Source organism: Podarcis filfolensis (assembly GCF_964270895.1).
Source record: "Podarcis filfolensis genome assembly, chromosome: 2".
Classification (NCBI taxonomy): domain Eukaryota; kingdom Metazoa; phylum Chordata; class Lepidosauria; order Squamata; family Lacertidae; genus Podarcis; species Podarcis filfolensis.
The window spans coordinates 102,420,827-102,446,809 of NC_139605.1; the positions used below are offsets into that span (position 1 = coordinate 102,420,827).

The window sequence follows — 25,983 nt, forward strand, 5'->3', positions numbered from 1 at the left end:
CAGAGGCCTATATATTTACAGTGGCACTCTTTCTGTTTCACTTTTAGCCTACCAGCAATGCAGACTTTCCAAGTGCCCCTATTCTCCAGGGATAGTCCTGGATTTACAGAAGTCATCTTGGTTTCTGATTTGATCCCAGAATGTCCCGCTTTTCCTTAAAGGTAAAGGGACCCCTGACCATTAGGTCCAGTTGCGGATGACTCTGGGGTTGCGGCACTCACCTCGCTTTACTGGCCGAGGGAGCTGGCGTACAGCTTCTGGGTCATGCGGCCAGCATGACTAAGCCGCTTCTGGGACATCCCTATTTTCATCGGAGAAATGTTGGAGGGTATGGAGTTATGCGACCCCTGAGCCAAGAAGATAAGGCATCTGAAGGTAGCCCTGTATAGGGAAGTTTTTTTAATGTTTAAAGTTTTATTATGTTTTTGTATATGTTGGAAGCTGCCTAGAGTGGCTGGGGCAACCCAGTCAGATGAGTGGGGCATAAATACTAAAAGTATTATTATTATGAGACATCCTTGTTTTCATTGGAGAAATGTTGGAAGCTTTGGCAATGGCATGCATTCAGGAACCAATTTAGTTGAAATGGGAAATGAATAAATCATTTCGCCATACTGTGGCCAGAAAACACTGCACACCCCATAGCATCCTGTTCTATTCAAACAATTTGCCTGCCAATCGAGGAGTATGAGGCTGGAAACCATCTGGGGGAAATTGCAAACAGTCCGCTAACGTCCTTGTGTTAGCCATGAGAAAGCAGAGCTACTAACTAAAGCATTGATGTCAAGTTGACCCAATTAGATGTGCAATAACACGGCTTCTGCGGTCTGCCTATGAGGGTTTTAAAAAACGTTTGTTGTCATCTGTCTGTCTCAACAGACAATGGTCAGTATTTTTTTAGGCCTCTTGGTGTTTAAGGGAAAGTTGGCGTTATACGGCATTGTTAAGGTTCAAGAACACCTTGACATTAATTCTCATAAGGCCGGTATATGAAACTGTTCTAAACTTAAGGAAATAAAAGCACAGCCGTTTGGCACGTTGCAGTTCTTGAGATTAGAAAGTGCAGAGTTAGATCTACAGAGCTGTGTTTTAATTGTAACCATTATATATACTGTATAAAAAGAAAAAAGCATTTTCGTTCAAAGGATTTAAGGCTGATTAATAAAATTATGTAGCTCTCCTATCTTTCCCACTGTGTTGGTGGATGCTGTACTCATTTGTTCTGTTGTAAATAAAATTTTGCCCTTTTCCCTTATGGGGTATCAAAAAGCCCATATAGAGTCCTTACATAGGTTCCCTATTGGTAGAAGAGAATAACAGAGGCCAACCAGAGAATATTGAGAAGCAAAGCAGCTAGTAAGCTTGATCTTTATTGAACTGTTGCAACAGGGTGCTGCCCTCACCCGCAAGAGAGGAGGAGGGACCCAGAAAAATGGCGTGCAAGGCCCTATAAAGACTTTTGAAATTGCCACCCTGTAGATCAAGACCACCCCCAGAAACATCATACATACATCACAGAAGGGGTGGAACCTAAGACCACCCCTCAGATACGTCATACCTACATCACAGAAAAGGCGAGAAATTTGAATGTTGTTTTTCTCCTGTCATTGTTTATCTCCTGTCTGGCAGGTTACTTGATTGGATTGCCTGGGGAGTCTGGCCATTCTTTTGTAGTGATAAATACTTAGTTCCTGGGCCATGTCACAGGCTCACACCCTATTCAAACACAGACATACCCTTAAGACAGGATTTGTGAAGGAAAAGACAATGAGGAGGCTTTTCCACTTTGACCTTGCAGAGAAAACATTTGCTCAGTTTAGGAATCAAAATGGCTTCAGGTCGGTCTTCCTGTGCTGATTTATGTACGTGCGGTTATGAACATTACCATATATCTAAGACCTCAAAATTCCTATCACAGTACACACTATTGACCTAAATGTGTTTTATCTACTGGTTGATCACATTAGCCCTTTCAATGTTTGAGCACACCTCGAAGGACTGGAAGGTGCTTTTTAGAAGGGCAGTAACAAACAAAAGGCAGCAGCTGGTATTAAATAATGTTGATAACTGTTTCAAATAACCTGGAGCCCCATGGAAAACAAACATAGAATCCTTATGGGTAGACTTTGTCCTTAGTGATGGCTTTGGATGGATCTTACAATATATTTGGAAAGTCAGACTCATAATCAGCTTGTGTCTATAATGTCCGTCCAGAATAATTTTGTGAATATAAGCTGTTAGAGCATGATGGCTTGGTTTGAAATAAAGCAGGGGTCGGCAAAGTTTATCTTACCTGGGCCGGATCAGTCCCTCGGAGATCGCTCCATGGGCTGGCGCCTGCGATTTTCAGCATGTGCGCAGACGCACATTTCCAGCACCGTGGAAGCGAGTTCCCACACTGCACCGGTTTAGCGCAGGGTGTTGGCGGGCAACTGGGTTCAGGGGCGGCTCGTGGGCTGGTCAAACGATCTCTGCGGATTGCTTCCTGCCCATGGGCCTTAGGTTACTGACCCCTGAATCAAAGTGTAGATAGACATGCACTAAAGTACGCTAGTTGGGTAGCTCTTGATGAGACAAAAGGCTTCTAATGTTTACTTAATCTGATTTGTTCCAGAACTGGGACGGTTTGAGCATCTTCACTTATTAATGGCACTTGTATGCTGCCCCATAACTAAATCTGGTCAGCTCACAATAAATATGTCTCAACAATTCAAATGCAAAGTCAGACCCCGAACCATAAAATCAAAAGCAACGTAAACACAGAAGAGAGAGATTCGTACCACAACCCCAAAGTTAAAACGTAGATATTAATTTTCCAGCTTGCTGCTGGATACTTCAAACCCATTTTCATGCTTCTAAATTCTGGCCGGATAAAATATTAAGCAGTGCAGCGACGGGAATAAGAGGACACACTGCAATTGCTGTCTTCTATCTCCCAGATTAATGTTAATCTACAGGTCTTGGATAAATGCTCAGCAAATAGTCTGGAGGCAGTTAAGTCAAAAGGGAGATGAAGACTGGGAGGAAAGGGCATTAAATAATTCTATGTTAAATACAAATTGCTGGAGACTTAGCCCTGTAATTTGTGTGGGAGGGAGAAAGAATGCTTTGTCCCTGTGGCTGATCTGTACTTCAAATGCTCTCAGGTTGAGGTTGGTTTTGACCGGGTTTTACCCGATGGTGAGAAGGCCGTGAAACTGCAGTCTTATTTCCCATTCCAAGACTAAGATGTGCCATGGGACAGTGGCATGTAGAATTCGGCAAAGGGACAACTTGTTCCCTTGTTTTGGGACTAGACTTCACCTGCTGCATAAAGGCAGCAGCTTCTGCATATACTACAAGAGGCTTTGCCATGTACCTGTGCAGAAGGAAGCGTAACTAGTCAAAGGTACTGGCAATGGCTATATGCCTCTCCAGCACTGGCAGGTTTCATCAGTCAAGGCACAGGGATTTTGGGGCAGCAGACAGGGCAAGTGGGACAAAGGCAGAGCCCTTCTTAAGGGTGCATACAGATGTATAATTTTAGCAGTGAGCTTGTTGCTGAAGTACATTCCCAACTTTTTAGGAACATTTTTTTCCTGAATAAAGCTCAAGAGAAACCTGTTTGTCTTGCAGGAGAAGCTAAATTGGCACATCCGTGACTAGTTAGCTGGTGTGAAGCACAAAGCCAGCAATTCCACCCGTTTTTGTAGTATTTTTAAGGAATTTGCTTAAAAACAGTAACTAGCGAAAGAAAATGATTAGATGCTGCCCTAAAACAAAGTACAACAACAACAACAACAGAATAATAATAACAATAGTTTATACAGCAGTTTCAAAAAATGCGTGCTGTTCCCCTCCTTTGGTTCAGATGTCTCCTGCCGTGCTTAACCAGCATTCGTACTTAACCAAGATTTGAAACCAGGGTTTGAGGTGGCTTCTGCCGAGATGGAACTAGAACCTTCTGAGCCATGTGCTCTCCCAATGAGCTATGGCATGGATAGGCAAACTAAGGCCCGGGGACTGGATCCGGCCCAATCGCCTTCTCAGTCCGGCCTGCGGACGGTCCGGGAATCAGTGTGTTTTTACATGAATAGAATGTGTCCTTTTCTTTAAAATGCATCTCTGGGTTATTTGTGGGGCATAGGAATTCATTCATATTTCCCCCCCCAAAATATAGTCTGGCCCCCCCACAAGGTCTGAGGGATAGTGGACCGGCCCCCTGCTGAAAAAGTTTGCTGACCCCTGAGCTATGGCATCTCCCTTGAGAACTTAAAAACATCTGGAGGGTGTACTCTAGCATAATTTCATTACTAAAAATGCTGCACAGATGTTGGGCTCTGTTTCCTAAAAACTACAGAGTCCTGGTTTGGGCCTTGGTTCCTAAGGATGCATCTTTGCTCTTCACACTCTACAGCCCTGTAACCAAGGGGTAGAGAGCGTGTGGCTCTGCAGATGTTGTTGCTCTCTCACCCCCCTCAGCCCAAGCCAACATGGTTGGTGGGAGTTGGGAGTCCAACACTTGGCCAGGGGTGAGTCACAGCTTCCCCTCTCATTTTATGGAGAATCAATGAGATGCTGAAACTTGCAGGGAGAGAGAAAAAGTGCTTTTTACAGCACAGCATGGCACCATCAGCTGTCAAGGAAATAAACAACTATCTGACTTTTAGAAGACATCTGAAGGCAGCCCTGTTCAGGGAAGTTGTTTTTCTTCCTTCAAATTTTTTTCATTGATTTTCCAAATTTATAACAAACATAAACAACAAAAAAGAAAAAAAAAACATTACAATATAAGAAACATACAAACATTTATCCTACTATTATAATTTCACATGCGTTACCATTGTTAGATGACTTCCTCAAATCCCTCTAGCTGAGTTTCCATATGAGTCATTGTAGCAGTATTCCAATACCAATTTCTAATAAAATTAACCTAATCAATTGACATCTTTCTTTCTTATCATATTCACTTATATCCATAATGTTATACAATTTAAAACATTTAACTCCTAAGCCAATTTGGTACTCACAAATAGTACTACTTATATTATCTTAGAATATGTTACTAAATAATCCTTAAATTTCTTTCATTCTTCTTAGTACTCCTTCTCCTTCTGTTCACGGATTCTTCCGGTCAGGTCGGCCAGCTCCAAAAAGTCCATCATCTTCATCTGCCATTCCTCCACTGTTGGTATTTCTTGTAGTTTCCATTATTTGGCTAACAAAATTCTTGCTGCAGTTGTGGCATACAAAAACAGTCTAACCTCTTTCTTGGGCAATTCCAAACCTGTTAGTTCAGGGAACTTTTTAATGTTTGATGTTTTAGTGTGTTTTTAATATTCTGTTGGGAACCGCTCAGAGTGGCTGGGGAAACCCAGCCAGATGAGTGGGGTATAAATAAATTATTATTATTATTATTATTATTATTATTATTATTATTATTACTACTACTACTACTACTACTACTGCCACTTGTAAAGGCAACCTGTTGACCCCAAACTCACCGTATACTCAGACCCATAGTTTTCAACCAATATAGAGAGCTTGAAGTATGGACTCTGTCTCTACTGTATCTAAAGTACGCTAATACCTTAATAGTGTACATGGTAAATTATTTTCCATGCAGAGTTGCATACTATTTATTGCAAGATTTATTTAGAATGATCATCATTGTGCAGCTAGAAAAAAACAGTGTAAGGTAAGGCCTTGGCGTGTTGTTTCTTAGTGAGAGACAAATGAACAATTACTACTTTAATCAGGAGTCTCACGTTGGCCATAAGAGCTCTCCCCCCCCCACCTCCCAAATCCCATGCTTGGGTGTAAGCGTGTGATTTATTTGCCTCCTGTTTCTATGGTATTATTTCAATCCCTGCCAAGTCTTTCCCAGGCTTGTGACTCTTCTGGCCCTGTTGGTTTGGGGGAAAATAGTCTGATGTAACTGATTTGCTATTACAATAATTTCACTGTTTGCTTGCCTCTTCTCCACCCACAAGTGAGTTCAGGCCCAATGCATGTATTTATAGAACATGCTGCATGTTAGTTGTTGATAGTGAGACTGCTTGGCCTGTGCTTTCAGGAAAGGTTGACCATCATTGCATTAATCTGAGGTACAGACTGCATATATCTTGGACAAGTTCACAGAATTAAAACAGTTTAAATGTGGGTGTTGAGTTGATACAGGTAAGGGTCTCATCTTTTACCTGAAACTGAAGCAGACTAATGTGGGTTTTTTAAAAATAAAATAAAATCACTCTACCAGCTCTCTTAGTGCTGGCAAAATGGGTACTGATTCATTCATTTTGCATATAAAGACTCACTGTATAATTGTTATCAAGTGTGGAACAGGATTAATACAGTTTTGTCACATTAATTCTGTATCTGTAAAGATGAATTCAGGGTGGCTTACAGACGAATTTTAAACTAAACAAAACAGATCATTAGTTACATGAAATAAAATAAAAGCAATACAGAACCAAAAACAGTAGAAAAACTAAATATATCTAGCAAGATGAACCAAAACCCTTTTCACAGTCTCAACCAGTCCCAAGAGCCTTTAGAAAAAGCTGTGTTTTCACCAGGCACTTGAAAGCATATAGTGGCAAGGCTAGGCAGACCAGACCCCCCTGGGAAGGGCTTTCATTAAAATTGGGGCCACCACTGAAGAGGCCTTGGTCATGTGGACCTTTAGTCAGTGAGGGTATCCATAGTAGAACCTCAATATCAAAAGTGTCATAGCTGAAAGAACTTGAACATTACTAAAAGATTTGAGGTTTCAGGGAAAATGGTATATGTACAGAAAAACAATTCTAGGTGTTCATCGGCTTTTCAGTTAATGCTGTGCCACAGTGAACAACCTAAATTTCAGTTAATTGCAAGCTGCGTACATTGCTTTGTAACATGGTTTTCTTGGATCTTATAAGGATATTGTTGATTTTTCTTGTAGAAGTGGAATATGAGGCCTCACCTCTTGCTGCATAGAGCAGAGTTGTAATTCTGAGGGGAAATCCCTCTTATTAAAATACAATAAGAGCAGGATCCGTTTGGTGCTGTAAATTTGTGCATCATCCCTCCAGGAAGGTTTGATTGCTATCTTCAAACAATGCATGGGTACTTGAACGCTCAATAATAATAATAATAATAATAATAATAATAATAATAATAATTTTTATTTATACCCCGCCCTCCCCAGCCAAGAGGACAGCTAACACCAGATACAAAAACAATTGATTGCGTGGAATCTTTCTTGGCCTGGAATATGGCTGCTTTCATGAAGGCTGAACCCTAAAATACTTGAGTCGGAAGCTTGTTCCCAAGAGAAAAGCCAGCCACCCAAACACACCTGTATGTTCCAAACCTCTGTCTGCTGAACAAATGTAAATTGGATGGCGTTAAAAACAACAACAACATATAGTCATACCTTGGTTTTCGAACAGCTTAGTTCTCGAACGTTTTGGCTTCCTAGCGCCGCAAACCCGGAAGTGAGTGTTCCGGTTTGCGAACTATTTTTGGAAGCCGAACATCTGACGGGGCTTCCATGGCTTCTGACTGCTTGCGGGAGCTTCCTGCAGCCAATCAGAAGCTGCGCTTTGGTTTCCGAATGTTTTGGAAGTTGAACAGACTTCCAGAACGGATCCTGTTTGACTTCTGAGGTACGACTGTACTTGACTGCTTATTTCTCTGAGCTGCTCTGCAGATTGGATTTTGTTTATACCCTACAACCTTTCCCTTTTTGTTACTGGATGGAATGATGGGGACATGAAGCTGTTCTATCCCTGACCCGTTCTGCTTGCTAAATTGTGCTCGGCAGGGTGAATGGAGCAATTTCCTGTGTTGTATAAAGCTCCCCGTCTTTATCTGTTCCGCTTTTCAAAGCTTACATGGCCTTTTCAGAAGGCAGCTGGCATATCCAGTACAGCCTCGTGGATTTACTTTTTGACCGAGGTCCTTCTGCATGCTGGCATTAATCAGTTAAGATTGTGCACCGTGTAGCAGATTTGCTCGCAAAGAGGCAGAGATTAAGGGGAAATCTTATTTTTCTCTTTGGTTTCCCACGGCAGTCTGCGGGAACGCCTATGATTTCTCCTCACTTTGAAAATAAAATGCCCTGTTGATCCACAACAGGAAGCCCATGATATGCCCTCGCTCTGGTTACCTTTACTTAACTATAGTTGCAATACTTTGTCCTTGGGTGTGGCCTTTGAAGACCACCTGGAAGCCATAGTTGGTTCCAGAATGCAGCTGCTAGATTGATAAGGGCCCAACTCGGTCACCCCAGTTGTTAAAGAAGCTTGGGATGATTTCCAGGCAAAAATCAAAGCGCTTCTGTTATGCCATACAAGACTTTAAAAAGATTAAGAGTCTGAAATATCTAAAAGGACCGCTCACTCCCATATCAATCTGCCTGAGTACTGAGATAGTGTAGAGACCTTCTTGGGAATCTCCAGTTGTCTAAGGGGAGGTGGATCACAACCTAGAGGATAGTGGTTTTTCCCCCCAGTAGCAGAGCTCCGTCTTCCCAGAGAGGCACACTGAGCTCAAGCTTTGTCCAGCTGCAAGAAGACAATAAAGGTTGTCTTGTTCATCTCTCCCCCCCCCCCACTTTAGTGTTTATTGCGGCTAACCTGTCAGATGGCTGTTGCGGTTGCTCGAGAGTAACCAGGCAGGACTCCAACCTGAGTTTTACAGGCTTTATTTTGGTGCAAACTATTTACAGTGAAAGGCCCCAAAGCTCATGTCTGGCTCAATCACTAGCAGAATCCGGGAGTGGTCTTTTTTTGTACCTCCCCCAACATAAAAGTTTCGTTACCCCCAACCGTCTCCGCCCCTCTCTGCGCCTCAGACTACTGCGCAGGATGGGCGATGGCAAGGGCGTGTTTCCCTCCTCTCCAGCTTGCTCAGGAGCGGTGTTAAGGCTCCCACTAGCATCCTCTGGTACTGGTACCTCTTCCCCACTGGAGGTGGGGCTTTCCTCCTCCCCGGAAGAAGAACTGCTTCGCAAGATTTTCGGAAGCTCCCTGTAACACAACTGCCCTTCTGTTTCTCGCCTCTGAGCCGATGGCAGTTCCCTGACATAACCGTTTCTTTTCTTGGTGTGCCACTGTTTTTGAGATTGGTTGCTTTCAGACATAATGCTAAACCACACTGTGGCAACCAGCCTTGGCAAGCTTTGGGCTCCAGTGCTCCCCAATCCCCTCCAGTGTGGCTACTGGGAGGATCTTTCATCCAACTGTGGTTAGTGCTATCTATGGGTTAGACCTGTGGCGTTCCAGATGTTGTCAGGCAATAACTCGCTTCACTCCTGACCATGACCATGCTGTCAGGGGGCTGATGGGAACTGCAGCCCAATCAGTGTTTGAAATTAGCCAGGGGCCAGGCATGTTTTGTGATTGGTGCAGGTCCAATTGCGACCTTTTTGAGATCTCTGGATTCCAGGTTGGTTACTGGGGATAGCAGAATGTCACTTAGAGAAGGATCTGAAATATTTCCTTTGTAGCTTGAATTAGTTGAATTCTCAATTGTTTTATTTGGTGTTTTAATGTGTCGTAAACTGCTTAGAATTTTTTTCTTTAAAATATAAAGTGGTATGGAAATGGAACGAACAACAACAACAACAAATTCCACTGGGGGTGTGTGGGAAAACGACGCATAGACATTCCATTGTGGCGACCGCAGCTTAGGTTTAAGTTGCCATTTGGCAATTAGATTATATATATGAGTTTCTAACACTGATAATGGGCCACAAATTCCTTGCACTTGTTTAGGGGGGAATGTCCGGACAGGAACCCTAGTTGAAATGGGCGTGTTTCCCTGAACCAGGAGTGGGGAACCTTTGACTTCCTAGATATTTCTGAACTGCAGTTCATATCAGCCCTAGTAAGTCTTGCCAATGACCAGGAGTTTCAGTTCATGGATAGTTCTCCACGCCTTCTCTAATGGCTGCATAGCCCTGGAGACAATCCGTCAGACGTCACATGCTGGCTTTGGGCTGGGCTGGAGCCAATAGTAGTCTAACTCACAATTAAATGTGTGTGGGGGGGCTATCCCCTCTTCTCTCTTTCTGCCACCACTTCCCCCCTTCTTGCCACCTGCATGAAAGTAGCATGTGGTCCTTGTGTTGCAGGTTGTCCACCCCTACCCCAAACAATAGCTTGTCGACTCCACTCCAAACCATAGTTTGGCTGGGATCCGACATAAAGAGTAACCACAGTTACTTGAAAACAGAAGGGGAATCTTCTGATCTCTTCATGGCCACATAAGAGACAAAGAGGGGAGGGCAGAACACATGAATTATTTGGCTTCTGCAGATAACACAGCTATATAGTAAATTTTGAGTGTGCATTTCCCCCCTTAAGAATTCTAACCAAACCGAAGAGTGGGTTGTTAACATTTATACACCTCTACTGTTTTGTTTTGTTTTTATGAGCAGAATGAACACACCAATAACTAATTTAGCCTAGCACGTATGGGAGAAAATCAATTTGAAATTAATGTTGCAGAAATGACTTTGAATTTCTGATACCAGCATGCTTGTAGGGAATGTGAGTGTGTGTGAGAGAGAAATCCAGATGTCTCAAGGCAAGGGTTGTCGGACTACCAACAGACATTTGCTCCAGTCAGCATGGCGAATGTTCACATATTATGGGAGTTGGCAGTCTAGCAACATTTGGAGGGTTTACAGCAGGCAGAACAATTGGCAAGCCTTTAAGGTGCCACAAGATTCTCTGCAAGAAAACACAACACATGTACCCCCTGGAAATGTTTGCAAACTAGCATAGAAATTTGTGTCATTGAGAACAAATGTCAAAGATGCCCACCCCCCAAGTGACTGACATGTTTTGGCAAGGATAATTTCTTCCCCTTTCACTCTCCTTTTTTTTTCTTCCTTCACATAGTCAGCACCCTCTCAGTAGCACATCTTACTCAGAATACTTAATTTTGCTGACCTTGTCCAAATACCTCACTCAAATACCTTCCTCACTTCTCACTTCCTCACTCAAATACCTTCCTCACTTCTTTGCTGAGTCATGGCCAGATTCCTGTGGAAAATCTGTGCCCCTATCTGAGCTCTGCTTCATGCAGAAAGAGTCATAACTGCATGAACTGAGGGCTTGATTCGCAGAAGTTGCTGCTATTTTGAAAGCTGGCCTGCAGGGAAAAGTAATGGAACATTCTGCTTCAAGTAGTTGTGCAAAGGCCCTTTTGCTTTTTGCTTGTGAGGTCATTTGCCGTAGGCTTCTGTCCTGGGCCCGTTGTTGTTTAACGTCCTTATAAATGACTTGGATGAAGGAATTGAGGGGATGCTCATCAAATTTGCAGATGATGCCAAACTGGGAGGGTTGGCTAATGCCGCAGAAGGCAGCCAGAATTCAGAATGACCTTAACAGATTGGAGAACTGGGCACAAGCTAACAAAATGAATTTCAGTAGGAACAAACATAAGGTTCTGCACTTAGGCAGGAAGAACCAGATGCACAAATATAGGATGGGGGACACCTGGCTTACTAGCAGTACATGTTGAAAGATATAGGGGTCTTGGTGGACCACAAGCTTAACATGTCAACAGTGTGATGCAGCAGCAAAAAAAGCTAATGCTATTCTAAGCTCCATCAACAGAAGTATAGTGTCCAGATCAAGGGAAGTAATAGTGCCACTCTTTTCTGCCTTGGTCGGACCACATTTGGAATACTGTGTCCAATTCTGGGCACCTTAATTTAAGAAGGATGTTGACAAGCTGGAACATGTGCAGAGGAGGGCGACCAAGATGACCAAGGGTATGGAAACTAAGCCTTATGAGGAACACTTGAAGGAGCTGGAAAAGAGGAGACTGAGAGGAGATAGGATAGCCAAAAGCTGCCACATAGAGGAGGGAGCATGTTTGTTTTCTCCTGTTCTGGAGAGTAGGACTTGAACCAATGGCTTCAAGTTGCAAGAAAGGAGATTCTGATTAAACATCTGGAAAAACTTTCTGAAGGTAAGAGCTGGTCAGTGGTGGAACAGACTCCCACGAGAGGTGGTGGACTCTCATTTCCCTGGAGGTTTTTAAACAGAGGTTGCATGGCCATTTGTCCTGGATGCTTTAGCTGAGATTCCTGCATTGCAGGGGGTTGGACTAGATGATCCTTGCGTCCCTTCAAACTCTGAGATTCTATGATTCTATTACCTTTGGCGGGGGGTGCATTACTACATCTTGGCTGTAAACTTTGGGGGGGGGCCCTATTTGAGTAGTGGTTGACGGTGTATGGCAAGTTCAAAGCAGGCCAGTCTTCTGGTACGGGTAGATAATACAGCAGGTTCTTATTTTTGTACACTGTTTTTAATCCAGAATGCGGCAGCTAGACTGGTGACTGGGAGTGGCCACCGAGACCATATAACACCAGTCTGGAAAGATCTTCCTTGGCTCCCAGTACGTTTCCGAGCACAATTCAAAGTGTTGGTGCTGACCTTTAAAGCCCTAAACGGCCTCAGTCCAGTATACCTGAAGGTCTCCACCCCCATTGTTCTGCCCAGACACTGAGGTCCAGCGCCAAGGGCCTTCTGGCAGTTCCCTCCCTGTGAGAAGTGAGGTTACAGGGAACCAGGCAGAGGGCCTTCTCGGTAGTGGCACCCGCCCTGTGGAACGCCCTCCCAGCAGATGTCAAGGCAATAAACAACTATTTTACTTTTAAAAGGCAACTGAAGGCAGCCTTGTTTAGGGAAGTTTTTAATGTCTGGTGCTGTATTGTTTTTAATATTCAGTTGGAAGCTGCCCAGCGTGGCTGGGGAAACCCAGACAGATGGGCGGGGTATAAATAATAAATTATTATTATATTGCAGGAATAATTTTAATTTTTCAAAATTTACAAATTATTTCCACTTTGGTAACTCGGTTAACATGTAAAGGAAAAAAACAAACAAAGCGTTTGCTTGGAGAAGCAATGGTAAAGGGAAGAAGTGAAAGGGGTTGGGGTGAGATTTAAGGCTTGGCCAGGGCATAACGCCACAGCATATTACTAAACTAAGCAAATCTGAATGTTGTGCTTCCCACCTATTTCCTTTTCCTTCTCCCAGTCCTCTCTCTCTTCCCTCAGATAACGAAGGATATAACTGATCTGTAAAGAGGACTCGATGAGCTGAAAAGAGAGGCAATGTATGTACTTTTGCAACCCAAGAAAATATTTAATAAAAACAATTGAAACAAACAAACAAAGGGAAAACTGTTGGTACCTAGCCATCCTTTCAGGGCCTTAAAGCAAGAGATTTGTTCTTCTCCTCCTAGAATTTGAGAATGTGTTTGTTCTCTTGCTGAAGTGGGGGCATTGATGAGGATGACGACAATAACAGCAGACTAACATGTAGGCATCAACTTGTTGCCTGCATCATTTTTTAAAAAACAACTACAGCATGTGAGGAATAGGCAAACATAATATTTCCCTGACATACATAGTAATAAAGCCAACGGGCTCCTGGCATTGGGTCTGTCTCGAGGAGGTCACGGCTGCTGCAGCTGCCGCCTTTGTCTTTGAGCAAGGCCCGTGTTGTTCTCGTAGGCCCTTTGTCGCGATCCCTTAGAAGAGAAAGTACCGTAAATGTGTTTTCAAAGCAAGTCATCAACAGATCCTTGTGAAGCAAACAGTACAGAGCTGTTGGTTCATCTGGCTCTGGAAGGGACTGCCTGTTGGTACTGTAGCCTATCTCAGCGGCCCTTCATACCCTGTTTTGTGGCCCCCTGGATGAAGGGGGTAGGAGGGGGGGAAATAGGTGTGATCATTTGAGGAAGTGATGAAGGTGTCTATTATCATTGCAGAGGAAACCTGCAGAGAAAATCAGCGCTTAGCATATTGTTGTGGTTGGTTGTGCACCAGTTCGGCCAAATCGCATTTCCTAGTCCAGCCTACTTTACAGAGTGATTGTGACATGACACTTGCAAAATCACTTGTGGTTGGATTCATTGGCCCTGGGAATTTCCCCCACTTCTATGCTGATCTGTACTCTGCTTGGGTGGGGTAGAGTGTTCACTGGGTAGAAGTGTTCTTGTTGAAGCCTTGCCAGCTTCCAGTAGCTGACTTTTAATTAAAAAAAAAAAGGGCTTGCAAAACACAGTGCACTAAGAGTGGTGCTTATGCTTGTGACTGATTTAACACAAATGAATCATAAGAAGGCCTAAGTATTAAAGGCTTGCAAACCTGCTGAAGCTGAGTCATTCTGCTGGTGACTGATCCTCCTCCACCCTCTTGAGTAGCATTCAACTTCACACTGTGTCTGTGTTGCAATAGGGTGACTTGTAGGTCACAAGTCTATGTCACAAGGAGGAGACGGTAGCTCATTCGTTTTGAAAACTGAAATATACTCGGAGTCCTGCAGTGAGTTCATGCTCTTTATTGCAGCTTGTAAAACAGTGATTGAATTGCCCCCCAAACATCAGGCTTTTATATACATTATTTACACTTTGAGTCCCGTCTGATTGGCTGATTCTGCTTCCTTCCTGGAGCCTGATTGGTCTTCTCCTGCAGGCCAATCAGTTCTTGCATTCTACGATCCTACCAGCCTAATAGGTTGATTAACTTCCTCCTGGAGCCTGATTGGTCTTCTCCTGCAAGCCAATCAGTTGTTGCATTCTAGGATCCTACCTGCCTATTGTTCTAGGATCCAAGCTTAAAGGTAAAGGTAAAGGGACCCCTGACCATTAGGTCCATTCGTGACCGACTCTGGGGTTGCGGTCATCTCGCTTTATTGGCCGAGGGAGCCGGCGTACAGCTTCTGGGTCATGTGGCCAGTATGACTAAGCTGCTTCTGGCGAACCAGAGTAGCGCACGGAAACGCCGTTTACCTTCCCGCCGGAGCGATGCCTATTTATCTACTTGCACTTTGACGTGCTTTCAAACTGCTAGGTTAGCAGGAGCAGGGACCGAGCAATGAGAGCTCACCCCATCGTAGGGATTCGAACTGCTGACCTTCTGATCGGCAAGTCCTAGGCTCTGTGGTTTAACCCACAGCGCCGCTCGCGTCCCAGGATCCAAGCTTAGTACATAACAAAAATGCATTTATCCAAGGATGGTTTCAGGTTTTGCATGTGTCCCTGACCCAAAAATGCCCTCTGGGTGCTTCCCAGTTGTTACTATCAGATGGGCAAACAGCTGTCACCAGTAACCAGAGGTCTACGACGCGGCCCAGAGTTGTACCACTTGCCTAATTTCTGAGGAAGATGGGAAAGCCTTCCCAATGAGGACAGAGGCTGTTGGGAAGGAATACCCAAGTCCTCTGAGTGAACCCAATTACGGTGGTACCTCGGTTTACGAACTTAATTTGTTCCGGAAGTCTGTTCTTAAACCAAAACCATTCTTAAACCGAGGTGCACTTTCCCTAATGAGGCCTTCCACTGCCGGTGCCCTTCACTGTTCAGATTCTGTTCTTAGACTGAGGTAAAGTTCTCAAACAGGGACACTATTTCTGGCTTTGCGGAGTTTGTAAACCGAATTGTTCTTAAACCGAGGTACCACTGTACACTGTCACTTCGAAGAAAGGACAGATGGCTGCAGCTGCTTCTTCATGGTTGGTCAGGGTCAGTAATGGACTCAGGGAGCTGGGGCCTTGCCAGCGGACCCAAAACATGTCAACCCCGATGCCAGCCCTATGTTCTTTTTGAAGTGTTACCTCTTTGGCAATCTATAGTGGTCCGAAGATATTGCTGCAACTTCACTCCTCGCCCCGCCCCCAAAACCCCTCATGCTCCTGTCTCTCAGAGTAGTCAGATATTATTAGGACTTCTGCCTTCAGTCACATATTGCTTTTGGTTTTGTTTTTTTTAAATTTAATTAAAAATGCAGTGAAATGGCTACGTACAAATTCAGTAAAACAGAGAATACAGCACAAAGCAATATGTAGTGTAACAATGGCAGCAGTGTTAGAAACAGAGATAGGAGAGCTAGGACCTAAATGGCCCTTAAACCTAGCTTATGGGTGCAACAACGGAATGTCTAGGTGCGCTTTTTTAATAACAAGAATACGAAGCTGACAATGAACAAACTGTAGCTAAAATCTTATGTTCATTATGGTCTAGTCCTTCGCCTGCCCCCCCCCCCAATATTCTGAAGAGGGTCTCTTCTCCAGTCTTTAGAGTAGCTGGAAGTGGGGAGGCAGAAAAAGGTCCTCCTTTCCTTCCATTCTGCAGTTTTAATCTGAAATCTTAGGCACAGTACAGTGGTACCTCGGGTTAAGAACTTAATTCGTTCCGGAGGTCCGTTCTTAACTTGAAACTGTTCTTAACCTGAAGCACCACTTTAGCTAATGGGGCCTCCCACTGCCGCCGCACCGCCGGAACACGATTTCTGTTCTCATCCTGAAGCAAAGTTCTTAACCCGAGGTACTATTTCTGGGTTAGTGGAGTCTGTAACCTGAAGCGTATGTAACCTGAAGCGTATGTAACCCGAGGTACCACTGTACTGCGCCCAGAGCTAAAAAACGGCTTGCGCTAATGAAATTCCCTGTTTCAAAATGCGACTAGAACAATGGGAGTTTTGAACACTGAACAGCCGTTCCAACGCAGTTCCTGGCCGTTTTGGTCCATGCAGATTTGTAAAGGATGGATTTTTAGGGCGGTATCGACCACACACACACCTCTCTACATGGGTTTTGAGAATGAGAACCTGAAGTAACTTACGCTGAATTTCAACCACTTGCCTGTCCCTGTGGAGGACTGTATTGATTTTTAAGGTGATATTTCTTTAAAAGGAAAGGTGGGGAAGAGAATGTCGGTACTGTGAAAGGTCTTTTTAAAGCTTGAGAGTGGCAGTTTGTTTTCTTTCTCTTGTTAGCTGGGCACAGAGGAGTGGAGAAACAGGGAGCCAATATACGAGCAAAGATCATCTAGAAATAGTGGGGGGCAAGAGATCTCAGTAACTTTGCAGGGCGGCCTCTGGAAGGACACAGAAGCCTTCGCACACAAAGCCTTGCTGCTAAACTTTTATTTTTGCCCAGGCAGTGAATTGCTTTGCTTTGTTTTTTAAGGAGTTATGAAGGAAAGCAGATCAAACGGACAGATTAGTGGTCCAAGTTGTGGACTCAGTGGAATTTGTGCCAGGCATTGAACAAACAACTCACCAAGGTGCTTGAAGGAGTTTTGCAGCTGAAGGATATGAAGAGCTGTGGATATATAGCGAGGGATGAATGTAAGTAAGGGAAGCCGACATCTGGGTTGGTGGGGACACAAATTAACGGGTCCACCGCTTCCATCGGAAGGGTTGTGATAAGGTTCTGAGCCAGATAGCTTGCAGAGAACCTTTCTCTAAACAGGATTGTGTGCTCCTCGAATCATTAACACATTTGCCATCAACTTCAGAAGTTGAGTGATTAATTCTGGCATAATTAGTAAGAGTACAGACGAGAGTGGAGATCCCAGTGTGGTGTTGTGGTTAGAGGAGACTAGGGTTTGAATCTGCCCTCGGCCATGAAGTTCACTGGGTGACCTTGGACCCGTCACTACCTCCCAGCCAGGGCAGATTTGAGGGTAAACCATACACAGCACGGGTCTGCCCTTGTGGCTCGTTGGAAGTTGAAACTGCTTCACATGTACTACTACGTTGTCGTTTCTATGAGGATATACGTTTGACTTTTATTACACCTGTTTTGCAAAAGTCCAGGAAAGAATTGGAACACCATAGTTTAAAACTACTGCTAGAGGACAAGAATCCCAAGACTACATTAAATGTAGCTAAATTCTGTGCGTCTGCAATCAATCGCAGGAAGCAAGTGGTATTCCATAGTGACTAAACCCCTAAATGTTATTTACAGGGGGCACGCTAATAATTAATTTTAATTTTTATATTTAAATCCTTTTTATATTCATATTGTCTTTTGTATTTATGATATATATTTTTATGATCTGTGATATTGTGTGTGTTGACGCTGGTCTGTGACCGTATTAATAAATTCATTCATTCATACCTCCCAGCCTAATCTCCCTCATAGGGTTGTTGTAGGGATTAAATGAGGAGGGGGAGAACGATGCAAACTACCTTGAGCGCCTATGGAGGAACAAGGTGGGACATTAAACAAACAAACAACAAGGAAAGAAATGGTTATATGGTAAACTGTTAACCTATGACACAAGTATGATATTCTGTCTTGTGCAGCTTAAATTCAGTTTTCCACATTTCTGCAGCAATTCGTGATTCTTATAAAAACAATGCTTATGAAAATTCTCCATAAGAAGACTTGGTGTTTTAGTTGTATCTCCCCCACCCCAGCTAAATAGAGATGGTGAAGTCTTCATTTGACTAGCAGAATCACAAGCTGAATATTTCGGCTGTAAAACTATAAAACCGGCAATTATTTTCCTGTAGCACAATGTGTTCTCTAAAATGTTTTCTTTTGAATTAGGAATGCTTCCGCATTTCTTTGTGTAAGCCCAAAGATGGTCCACTAAGTGTTCTTTTGGCAAGGAATTCTTTTGTGTACAGAATTGATGCCATAATCTCAATTATTTGTATTGCAGTAGTGATGTTTTACAGAGGTGCTACTGTAATGCACATTTGTAGATTTTATCTTGTGAACTTCCTTGAGATCTTTTGAAGAAGGGTGATATGTAATACTAACAACTTATTTGCTAAATTTCACTAATTTAGTATACATCAATATTTTTTCCATTTAGTATATTAATGGGAAGTTCATTTATTATCAGGTAACTAACACTATATTTGCAAGTAATAAATGAAACCATGTTAAACTGTTAACAAAACAACAACTACAGTATACTTTTGGAAAGATGTGGTGCAAAGGATGTGCCTAGACAGTAGACTTTGTGCTAGTTAAAATATTGTATGAATTTAAAAAACAACGGGGCAGAAATCCAAGGACTGAAATAGTTTGAATTCTCAAAGTCTTCAGACTATCTAAATGGTTGTTGGGGAACTAAAGTGCTGAAGAATAGTACAAAATGTGTTATTGTTGCAGCGCTCATTTTGCTTCCACAAGTGGATCAAAATTGGTCACATTTGAAAGAGGCTTTGTAATGCTCAGTATTTATAGTGCTCGGTTGTGTGTGTTCAATTGTGTTTTGTAAATACCCTTTTACTAACAGCCTTGAATTCGGCATTGCTTGGGAATTCTAAGGAATGAAAAACTAAGTGCAGTTTTGAAAGGTTTAGTTCGCCATCTTGATTCAAAATGGTGTCCTCTTATAATCAGCCATAGATGAAAACCTGCTCCTTGATCTCAGGAATGTGGCTACAATGTCTTAAGGCATCTCCAAACTCACAGAGAACTGACAACTTTTCAAAATATATAGTCTGTCTATCTATCTATCTATCTATCTATCTATCTAGTTGCCACTTTTCTTTATCTAACAAAGTCTTCAGCAGTGATTCTCTGGTCAGACTTCCAAGTCCTGATTTACTTGCCTAGCCTGTCCTTCCATTTTTTAATAGGTACTATAAATAACAATGGCTGTTTGGACAATTAAATATTTCAACATAGTCATTTGTGGTGGTGGAGTCAGCTGGGCTGATTTGCAAGTCTGCTGGGCTTGTGGAAGTTGCTTTTTTCATTAGGCAGGAGTGCCATTTTGGACTTACAGTGGTACCTTGGGTTACATACGCTTCAGGTTACAGATGCTTCAGGTTACAGACTCCACTAACCCAGAAATAGTGCTTCAGGTTAAGAACTTTGCTTCAGGATGAGAACAGAAATTGTGCTCCGGCGGTGCAGCGGCAGTGGGAGGCCCCATTAGCGAAAGTGGTGCTTCAGGTTAAGAACAGTTTCAGGTTAAGAACGGACCTCCGGAACGAATTAAGTACTTAACCCGAGGTACCACTGTACTTTTTTTGGGGGGGGAGCGAAACATTCCTCCATTCAGTGAGTGCTCTGAAAAGTGATAGTGAGACAACTCATCTTCAGTCTGGGGCGCCCTCCATGCATAGACAGAGTTTTTGAAGTGGTGTGCAAAACTAGGAGCTTCTACTTGTGATTAGAAAATGTCTGAAATTCCCAGGTGTCAGAAAAGGTTATTTATGTATGCAGCAACTGCGGCCCGTGTTTCGATAGCCCCCAAATGGAAAGTGAGCGAGGTCCCAACTAGAGAGTAATGGCAAATTAAGTTGACGAAATATGCACGACTTGCAGATTTAACATATAGAATAAGAGAGCGAGAAGAACATACCTTTAAAGAAGATTGGAAAACATTTATTGGAATAGATGGAAAATAACTGTATACAGCTGAAAACGCCAGCATCATTAAGATAAATTCAACAGAGTGAATAATTTTTGATGGATATAGAAGTGGAAAAATTTATTTGAATGGTTTTAGTAAAATATGCAGGGATGTATGGTATGTAAAATGAACCATGGAAAGAGAAGGGAAGTCACTGGTTTGTAAAATGTTTATTTGAAATTGCAAAACAGAAAACTTAATAAAAAATATTATTTTTTAAAAAGAAAATGTCTGAGCATGCACAGAGAATTGCAACAGACTTTAAGCAGGAAAAACCACATAAAGCCCAGATAATGTGTGAATATGCTCATAGTTTTAAGTTGGTTGTGGTGCTCTTTCCTCCTGTCATATACAATCTGGGATTGTGCCACGCAATGTGGAGACAGGCAGTGCCATGCGGGTGCTACTGAAATCAAAATTTTAATGCAATTTTCCAGTTACTTAGAACAAGAGCTGGGTCTCAAACTAAACTCTGTATAATTTTGGGAACTGTTAAAAAAAACTTTTAAAAAAACTTTGTGAAAATGTTGTAAGAGTACTTTCATGTTGTTGTTGTTGTTGTTTAAAAAAGGAAAATCTCTAACCCCAGGGTTAGCCAATGTGGTGCCCTCCATATCTTTTGGGACTTCTAGGGCCCATCAGCCCCCAGCCAGCATAGCAAAAGGTCAAGGATGATGGGAGTTGTAGTCTCAATATCACCTAGAGGGCACCACTTTGGCTGCCCCCCCCAGACTCTTCCAAAGGTGTACCATCTCCATGAGGATACCTGTGACACAAGTCTTTATTTATTTCACAAAATCTATGCACTGCTTGATTGTTTTTTTCCGAAACAGCCTCATAGCAATTTACCAAATAAAATCGAGAAGAAATTTGCAACTGTACTTTAAAACATAACTAAAGTTGAAATGCTAAAACGGATTAAAATTACCTTGGATTTCTAAGCATCTGCGTAAGCTTGCTTTAACAAGAATGTGTTTAGCAGACGTCAAAATAAAAACAGGGTAGGCGCCTGCTCGGTCTTAACCAGGGGTTCAAAGTTCTACACTTGAACGATCAAGTTCTTACAAATGCGAAATGGGCATTCTGTGGCACCCTTAGCAGGGCCAAGTCCACTGATCAAAGCGGCCGAGTGGGCACATTTGGGGTAAGTTGATCTCACAGGGTGAACTGGTCCCAAGTTGTTACGGTGACTAACAGGTTCTGCTTGTGTGAACGTACACTGGTAGTTGCAATTAAGGCAGAATAAATCAAAGCCTTACAGTTCCTCTCCTTTCTGTCAAAAGAGGGCTGTAAAGCTGGGTGGTGGGTTTTTTCTCTCCCCAAATTCTGTCAGTCTAGAACAGGGGTCAGCAAACTTTTTCAGCAGGGGGCCGGTCCACCGTCCCTCAGACCTTGTGGGGGGCCGGACTATATTTTTGTGGGGGAAAGAATGAATTCCTATGCCCCACAAATAACCCAGAGATGCATTTTAAATAAAAGCACACATTCTACTCATGTAAAAACACGCTGATTCCCGGACCGTTCGTGGGCCAGATTTAGAAGGCAATTGGGCCGGATCCAGCCCCCGGGCCTTAGTTTGCCTACCCTTGGTCCAGAACAGGGGTCAGCAACCTTTTTCAGCCATGGGCCGGTCCACCGTCCCTTAGACCATGTGGTGGGCCGGATTATATTTTGAAAAAAACATATGAACGAATTCCTATGCCCCACAAATAACCCAGAGATGCATTTTAAATAAAAGCACACATTCTACTCATGTAAAAACACGCTGATTTCCAGACCGCCCGTGGGCCAGATTTAGAAGGCGATTGAGCCAGATCTGGCCCCCGGCCCTTAGTTTGCCTACCCATGGTCTAGAAGCTGGCATGGATCAAGTGATCTGTGTGAGTCTTCCTTTGTTAAGGAGCAGGATCAAATCCTCCTCTCCTCCTCCTCAAGCGAGCTCCATTGTGAAACTGCCTGGCCCAGGTTGCAAAGCTGTGCACTTTGGGTCTGGATTTTCTGCTTGGGCTGCAAACTGCATTATATGGCTGTTGGATTGAGTGGAACTGCTTTGCAGGCAGCTTGTGTGTCTCCCCGAGCCACATGCTCTCCCCATGCACCCAGGCTTCAATTGTTCTAAACTCAATTGTTGGTAAAATGATTGGGATGACAGATTTAAGGTACTGTGTGCTGAAATTGAGGGACGGACTGAGAAAAAGGAAGCAGCTGGCACAGCAAGCATTCTAACCCCCTTCCCCTCCCCTTCCCGCTCCTGTAAACTTTCCGGGGTGAAATACATTGCTGTCACCTCCGCTAGCGCAGCATATGCTGTTGAGATCGTGCAATCAGATCATGCATGGGCACTCGCAATGCACTCAGAAATTGGGCAAAGTAATATACAGTATTTAGCAGAAGAGGGGCAGAATCTTCTGTTGCTTGTCATTCTGGAAGCTGGGAGGAAGGATGAAAAGAGTTGCTGGCTGCTAGACCGGAGTTATATTGATGAACGAATGTGAAATCTCAGCCAATTGGTGTGTGAATGGAGAATATCTTGATTTAAAGTTGAATTCAACAGCTATAGATGTAGATTAGAGTTTTTGAGTTCATTGGGGCAGCACGCCGTGTCGTAACATGTTATCTTACTAGCATGAACTTCCATCAAAGGTGACATTAATTTAACATTAATTGGGGGAAATGACTCCCACAATTCTTAGTTGTGTATTCCAGAGTGAGCACCGTACCTGATGGTTTGACTTCCCCAGCCGCTCAGTTGCATTGGGTTCCTTAAATTCTAATTGATCATGGGATGTGCGGTGATGTTTTCTACAATCCTACGCATGCCTACACAGAAGTAAGCGCTGTGGAGGTCCATGGGACTTCCTCCCAGCCAACTCTTTCTAGGATTGCAGTCAAGAGGCAATGGATCCAAGTTCTAACTTGGTTCCTATCATTGCTTTGAGCAGATTAGTCATTGCATAAGTGCTAATGTCCCGGCATATACTTATATTCTTTATTCATAGTGAATAATAGGTCTGTTGCATTACAAATAAACAATTTTAAGAATCAGCGTGCGATCTTGGAGCTGGTTGGAACTTCTTACAACTGTTTTCAGCCTAGCACTTGACCCTGTGTGTGCCTGCAGCCTATTCAATTAAACATGTCGGATGCATTCGTACTGCGTTCCAGGATATCCTCTTTGTTTTAGTTAATGTTCACTTGCTATAATTACATCCTGTGTTTAACTTGAGGGGAAGGCAGAGTACAGTGACATGCTTACTCTGATTTCTGAAGGCCTTTTGGAAGAAACTGATTTTCTGGATCCATTTCAGTCGGGGTTTAGGCCTGGTTTTGGCACGGAAACTGCTTTGGTCACCCTGTATGATGGCCTCTGTTTGGAGAGAGAGAGAGAAGGGAAACATGTCCCTGTTAATTCTTCTTGACTTCTCAGCGATCTTTCAATACCGTTGACCATGGTATCCTTCTGGAGTGACTGTCCGAACCAGGGGTGGGTGGCACCGCTTTGCAGTGGTTCACGGGGAGTGCTTTTCAGCCCCGTGGAACTTCCAGTGTGGGGTTCCACGGGGCTCAATCCTATCCCCTACGCTTCTTAACATCTACATGAAACCGCTGGGTGGAGTTATCCGGAGGGTTGGCGTACATATTCAGCAGTACGCTGATGACACTCAGCTCTATTTCTTCTATACATCTGCAGGTGAGGCGGTGGAAGTACTGGACTAGTGTCTGGCCTTGGTAATGGACTGGATGAGAGCCAACAAACTGAAACTCAATCCAAATAAGACTGAGGCACTGTTAGTGGTTGGGGGAATGTTCAGGGATGCAGGAGAGGATATATTGTTTAATTATATCCTTTTCCAACTTGTGTTAACAAGTTCCACAATTTAGCAGAGTAACATTCCCCTTTTTAAACTTGCAGCGGATGCGTTTGCTCAGGTTCGCTAAAGCCTCTATAATAACTGTTCCGGCATTTCCCCCTTATTCCCTCATAAAAGATAAGACACGACACAGTCTTCTACAAAAGTATAAAAAGAGTTTGCTCACATATCATTCTGTTCACAATAGGATCCCAGAAGGCAGACTTAGCTTAGAAAAGTAACATATACAGTGGTACCTCAGGTTACATATGCTTAAGGTTACAGACTCCCCTAACCCAGAAACAGTGCTTCAGGTTAAGAACTTTGCTTCAGGATGAGAACAGAAATCGTGCTCCGGCGGCGTGGCGGCAGCAGGAGGCCCCATTAGCTAAAGTGGTGCTTCAGGTTAAGAACAGTTTCAGGTTAAGTACGGACCTCCAGAACAAATTAAGTACTTAACCTGAGGTACCACTGTACCTGGAAACTATCTCATAAGAAGACAGTCCCTTTGTCCTCTCTTGGCTGAAAGCCAAGAGGGCATCTTTGGCTAAGCAAATGTTGCTTCTTCGATGCATGTAGTCAAAAGAGAGAGATGGCTGCCCTGCCCTGTGTTTTTGTCATTACCTGCACAGGTGGGGTCATACCCACCTCTAGTCACATGCAGGGAAAGTCTGTCCCAGCCCAGAAGGAAACAGGAAGTTTATCTGCTGGCTGGACAAACATTCCTCCCTATGTGTAAACATGTTCATTCTAGGAATGTTGTACTTGAGTGCTCTTGTGTTTCACATCCCACAGTGGTTAGTTCCCTAGACCGGATGGGTGGGAGATCGCCTGCTCTTGATGGGGTTACACTTCCTCTGAAAGAGCAGGTTCATAGCTTGGGGGATACTCCTGGATGGATCCTTTGCTGTCGCTCAAGGCTCAGGTGGCCTCAGTGGCCAGGAGTGCCTTCTATCAGCTTCGGCTGGTGGCCCAGCCATGCCCCTATCTGAACAAGGATAGCCTAACTACTGCTGCCTATGCTCTGGTACCCTCAAGGTTAGACTACTGCAATGCATTATACATAGGGCTACCTCTGAAGACAGTTTGAAACTTCAGCTGGTGCAGAATTCAGCGGCCAGGTTGCTCACTAGAGCAAGGCGATTTGAGTATGTCACACCGATTCTGGTCCGATTGCACTGGCTACCGATTAGTTTCCGGGCCCAATTCAAAGTGCTGGTACTGATCTATAAAGCCTTAAATGGCTCAGGACCGCAATACGTCAAGGCCTGCCTCTTTCCATATGAACCTACCTGGACCCTGAGATCATCTTCTGAGGCCCATGTGAGGTCCAGAGGGTGGCAACACGAGAACGGGGCCTTCTCTGCAGTGGCTCCCCATCTGTGGAATTCTCTCCCCAGGGAAGTTCGCCTGGCGCCTTCATTACACACCTTTAGGCGCCAGGCGAAAACGTTCCTTTTTAACCGGGGCTTGATTGACCTGATTGACATCCTATGCCCTTTTGAAATGTGGGCTTTTTGTGGAGGGTTACTGGGTTGATGTTTTGATTTTGATAATGTATTTTGTGAGGTTTTGTTTTGATTTTGTTCTGTGAACCACCCTGAGACCTCTGGGTATACGGCGGCCTATAAATTATTTTTATAAATAATAATAATAATAATAATAATAACAACAATAATAATAATAATTAATAATAAATAATATATTTTTTAAAAAAAGTAGATACTCTCTTTTAAGAAAGCACCAGCATTTCAAATAATAAAATCTCTTTGGCTTCAAGAGATAAATGTATGTGTAAAATACTGATAATTTAAAGAAAATAGGCATTAGTCCCATAATAGTTCTCCCAGTGCCAATGTGCCTCTTTTAGATTACCTAATTTGTACAAATTTGTTAATTATATGAAGTTGTGGAGTATGCAAAATTGCTATGCAGTATTCCAGACTGATAAAGGTTTGGTTCTTTTGCCATT

At 43.3% G+C, this 25,983-nt stretch overlaps 1 protein-coding gene across 9 annotated transcripts in view; it reads left to right on the top strand.

Annotated features, from left to right (window-relative positions):
• TEX2 (testis expressed 2) overlaps positions 1–25,983 on the top strand; it is a 96,804-nt gene that overhangs the window by 24,638 nt on the left and 46,183 nt on the right. Inside the window, exon 2 of one of the 9 annotated variants that reach the window (XM_083598595.1) lies at positions 16,962–17,122. The exons of 7 other annotated variants lie outside the window; for them this stretch is intronic. In XM_083598595.1, coding sequence (XP_083454721.1) covers positions 17,089–17,122 — 34 coding nt within the window. In that variant the 5' untranslated portion in view covers positions 16,962–17,088. Of the gene's footprint in view, positions 1–16,789; positions 17,123–25,983 lie in introns of those variants that run through there. One more of the 9 variants, XM_083598596.1, reaches the window with a different exon arrangement.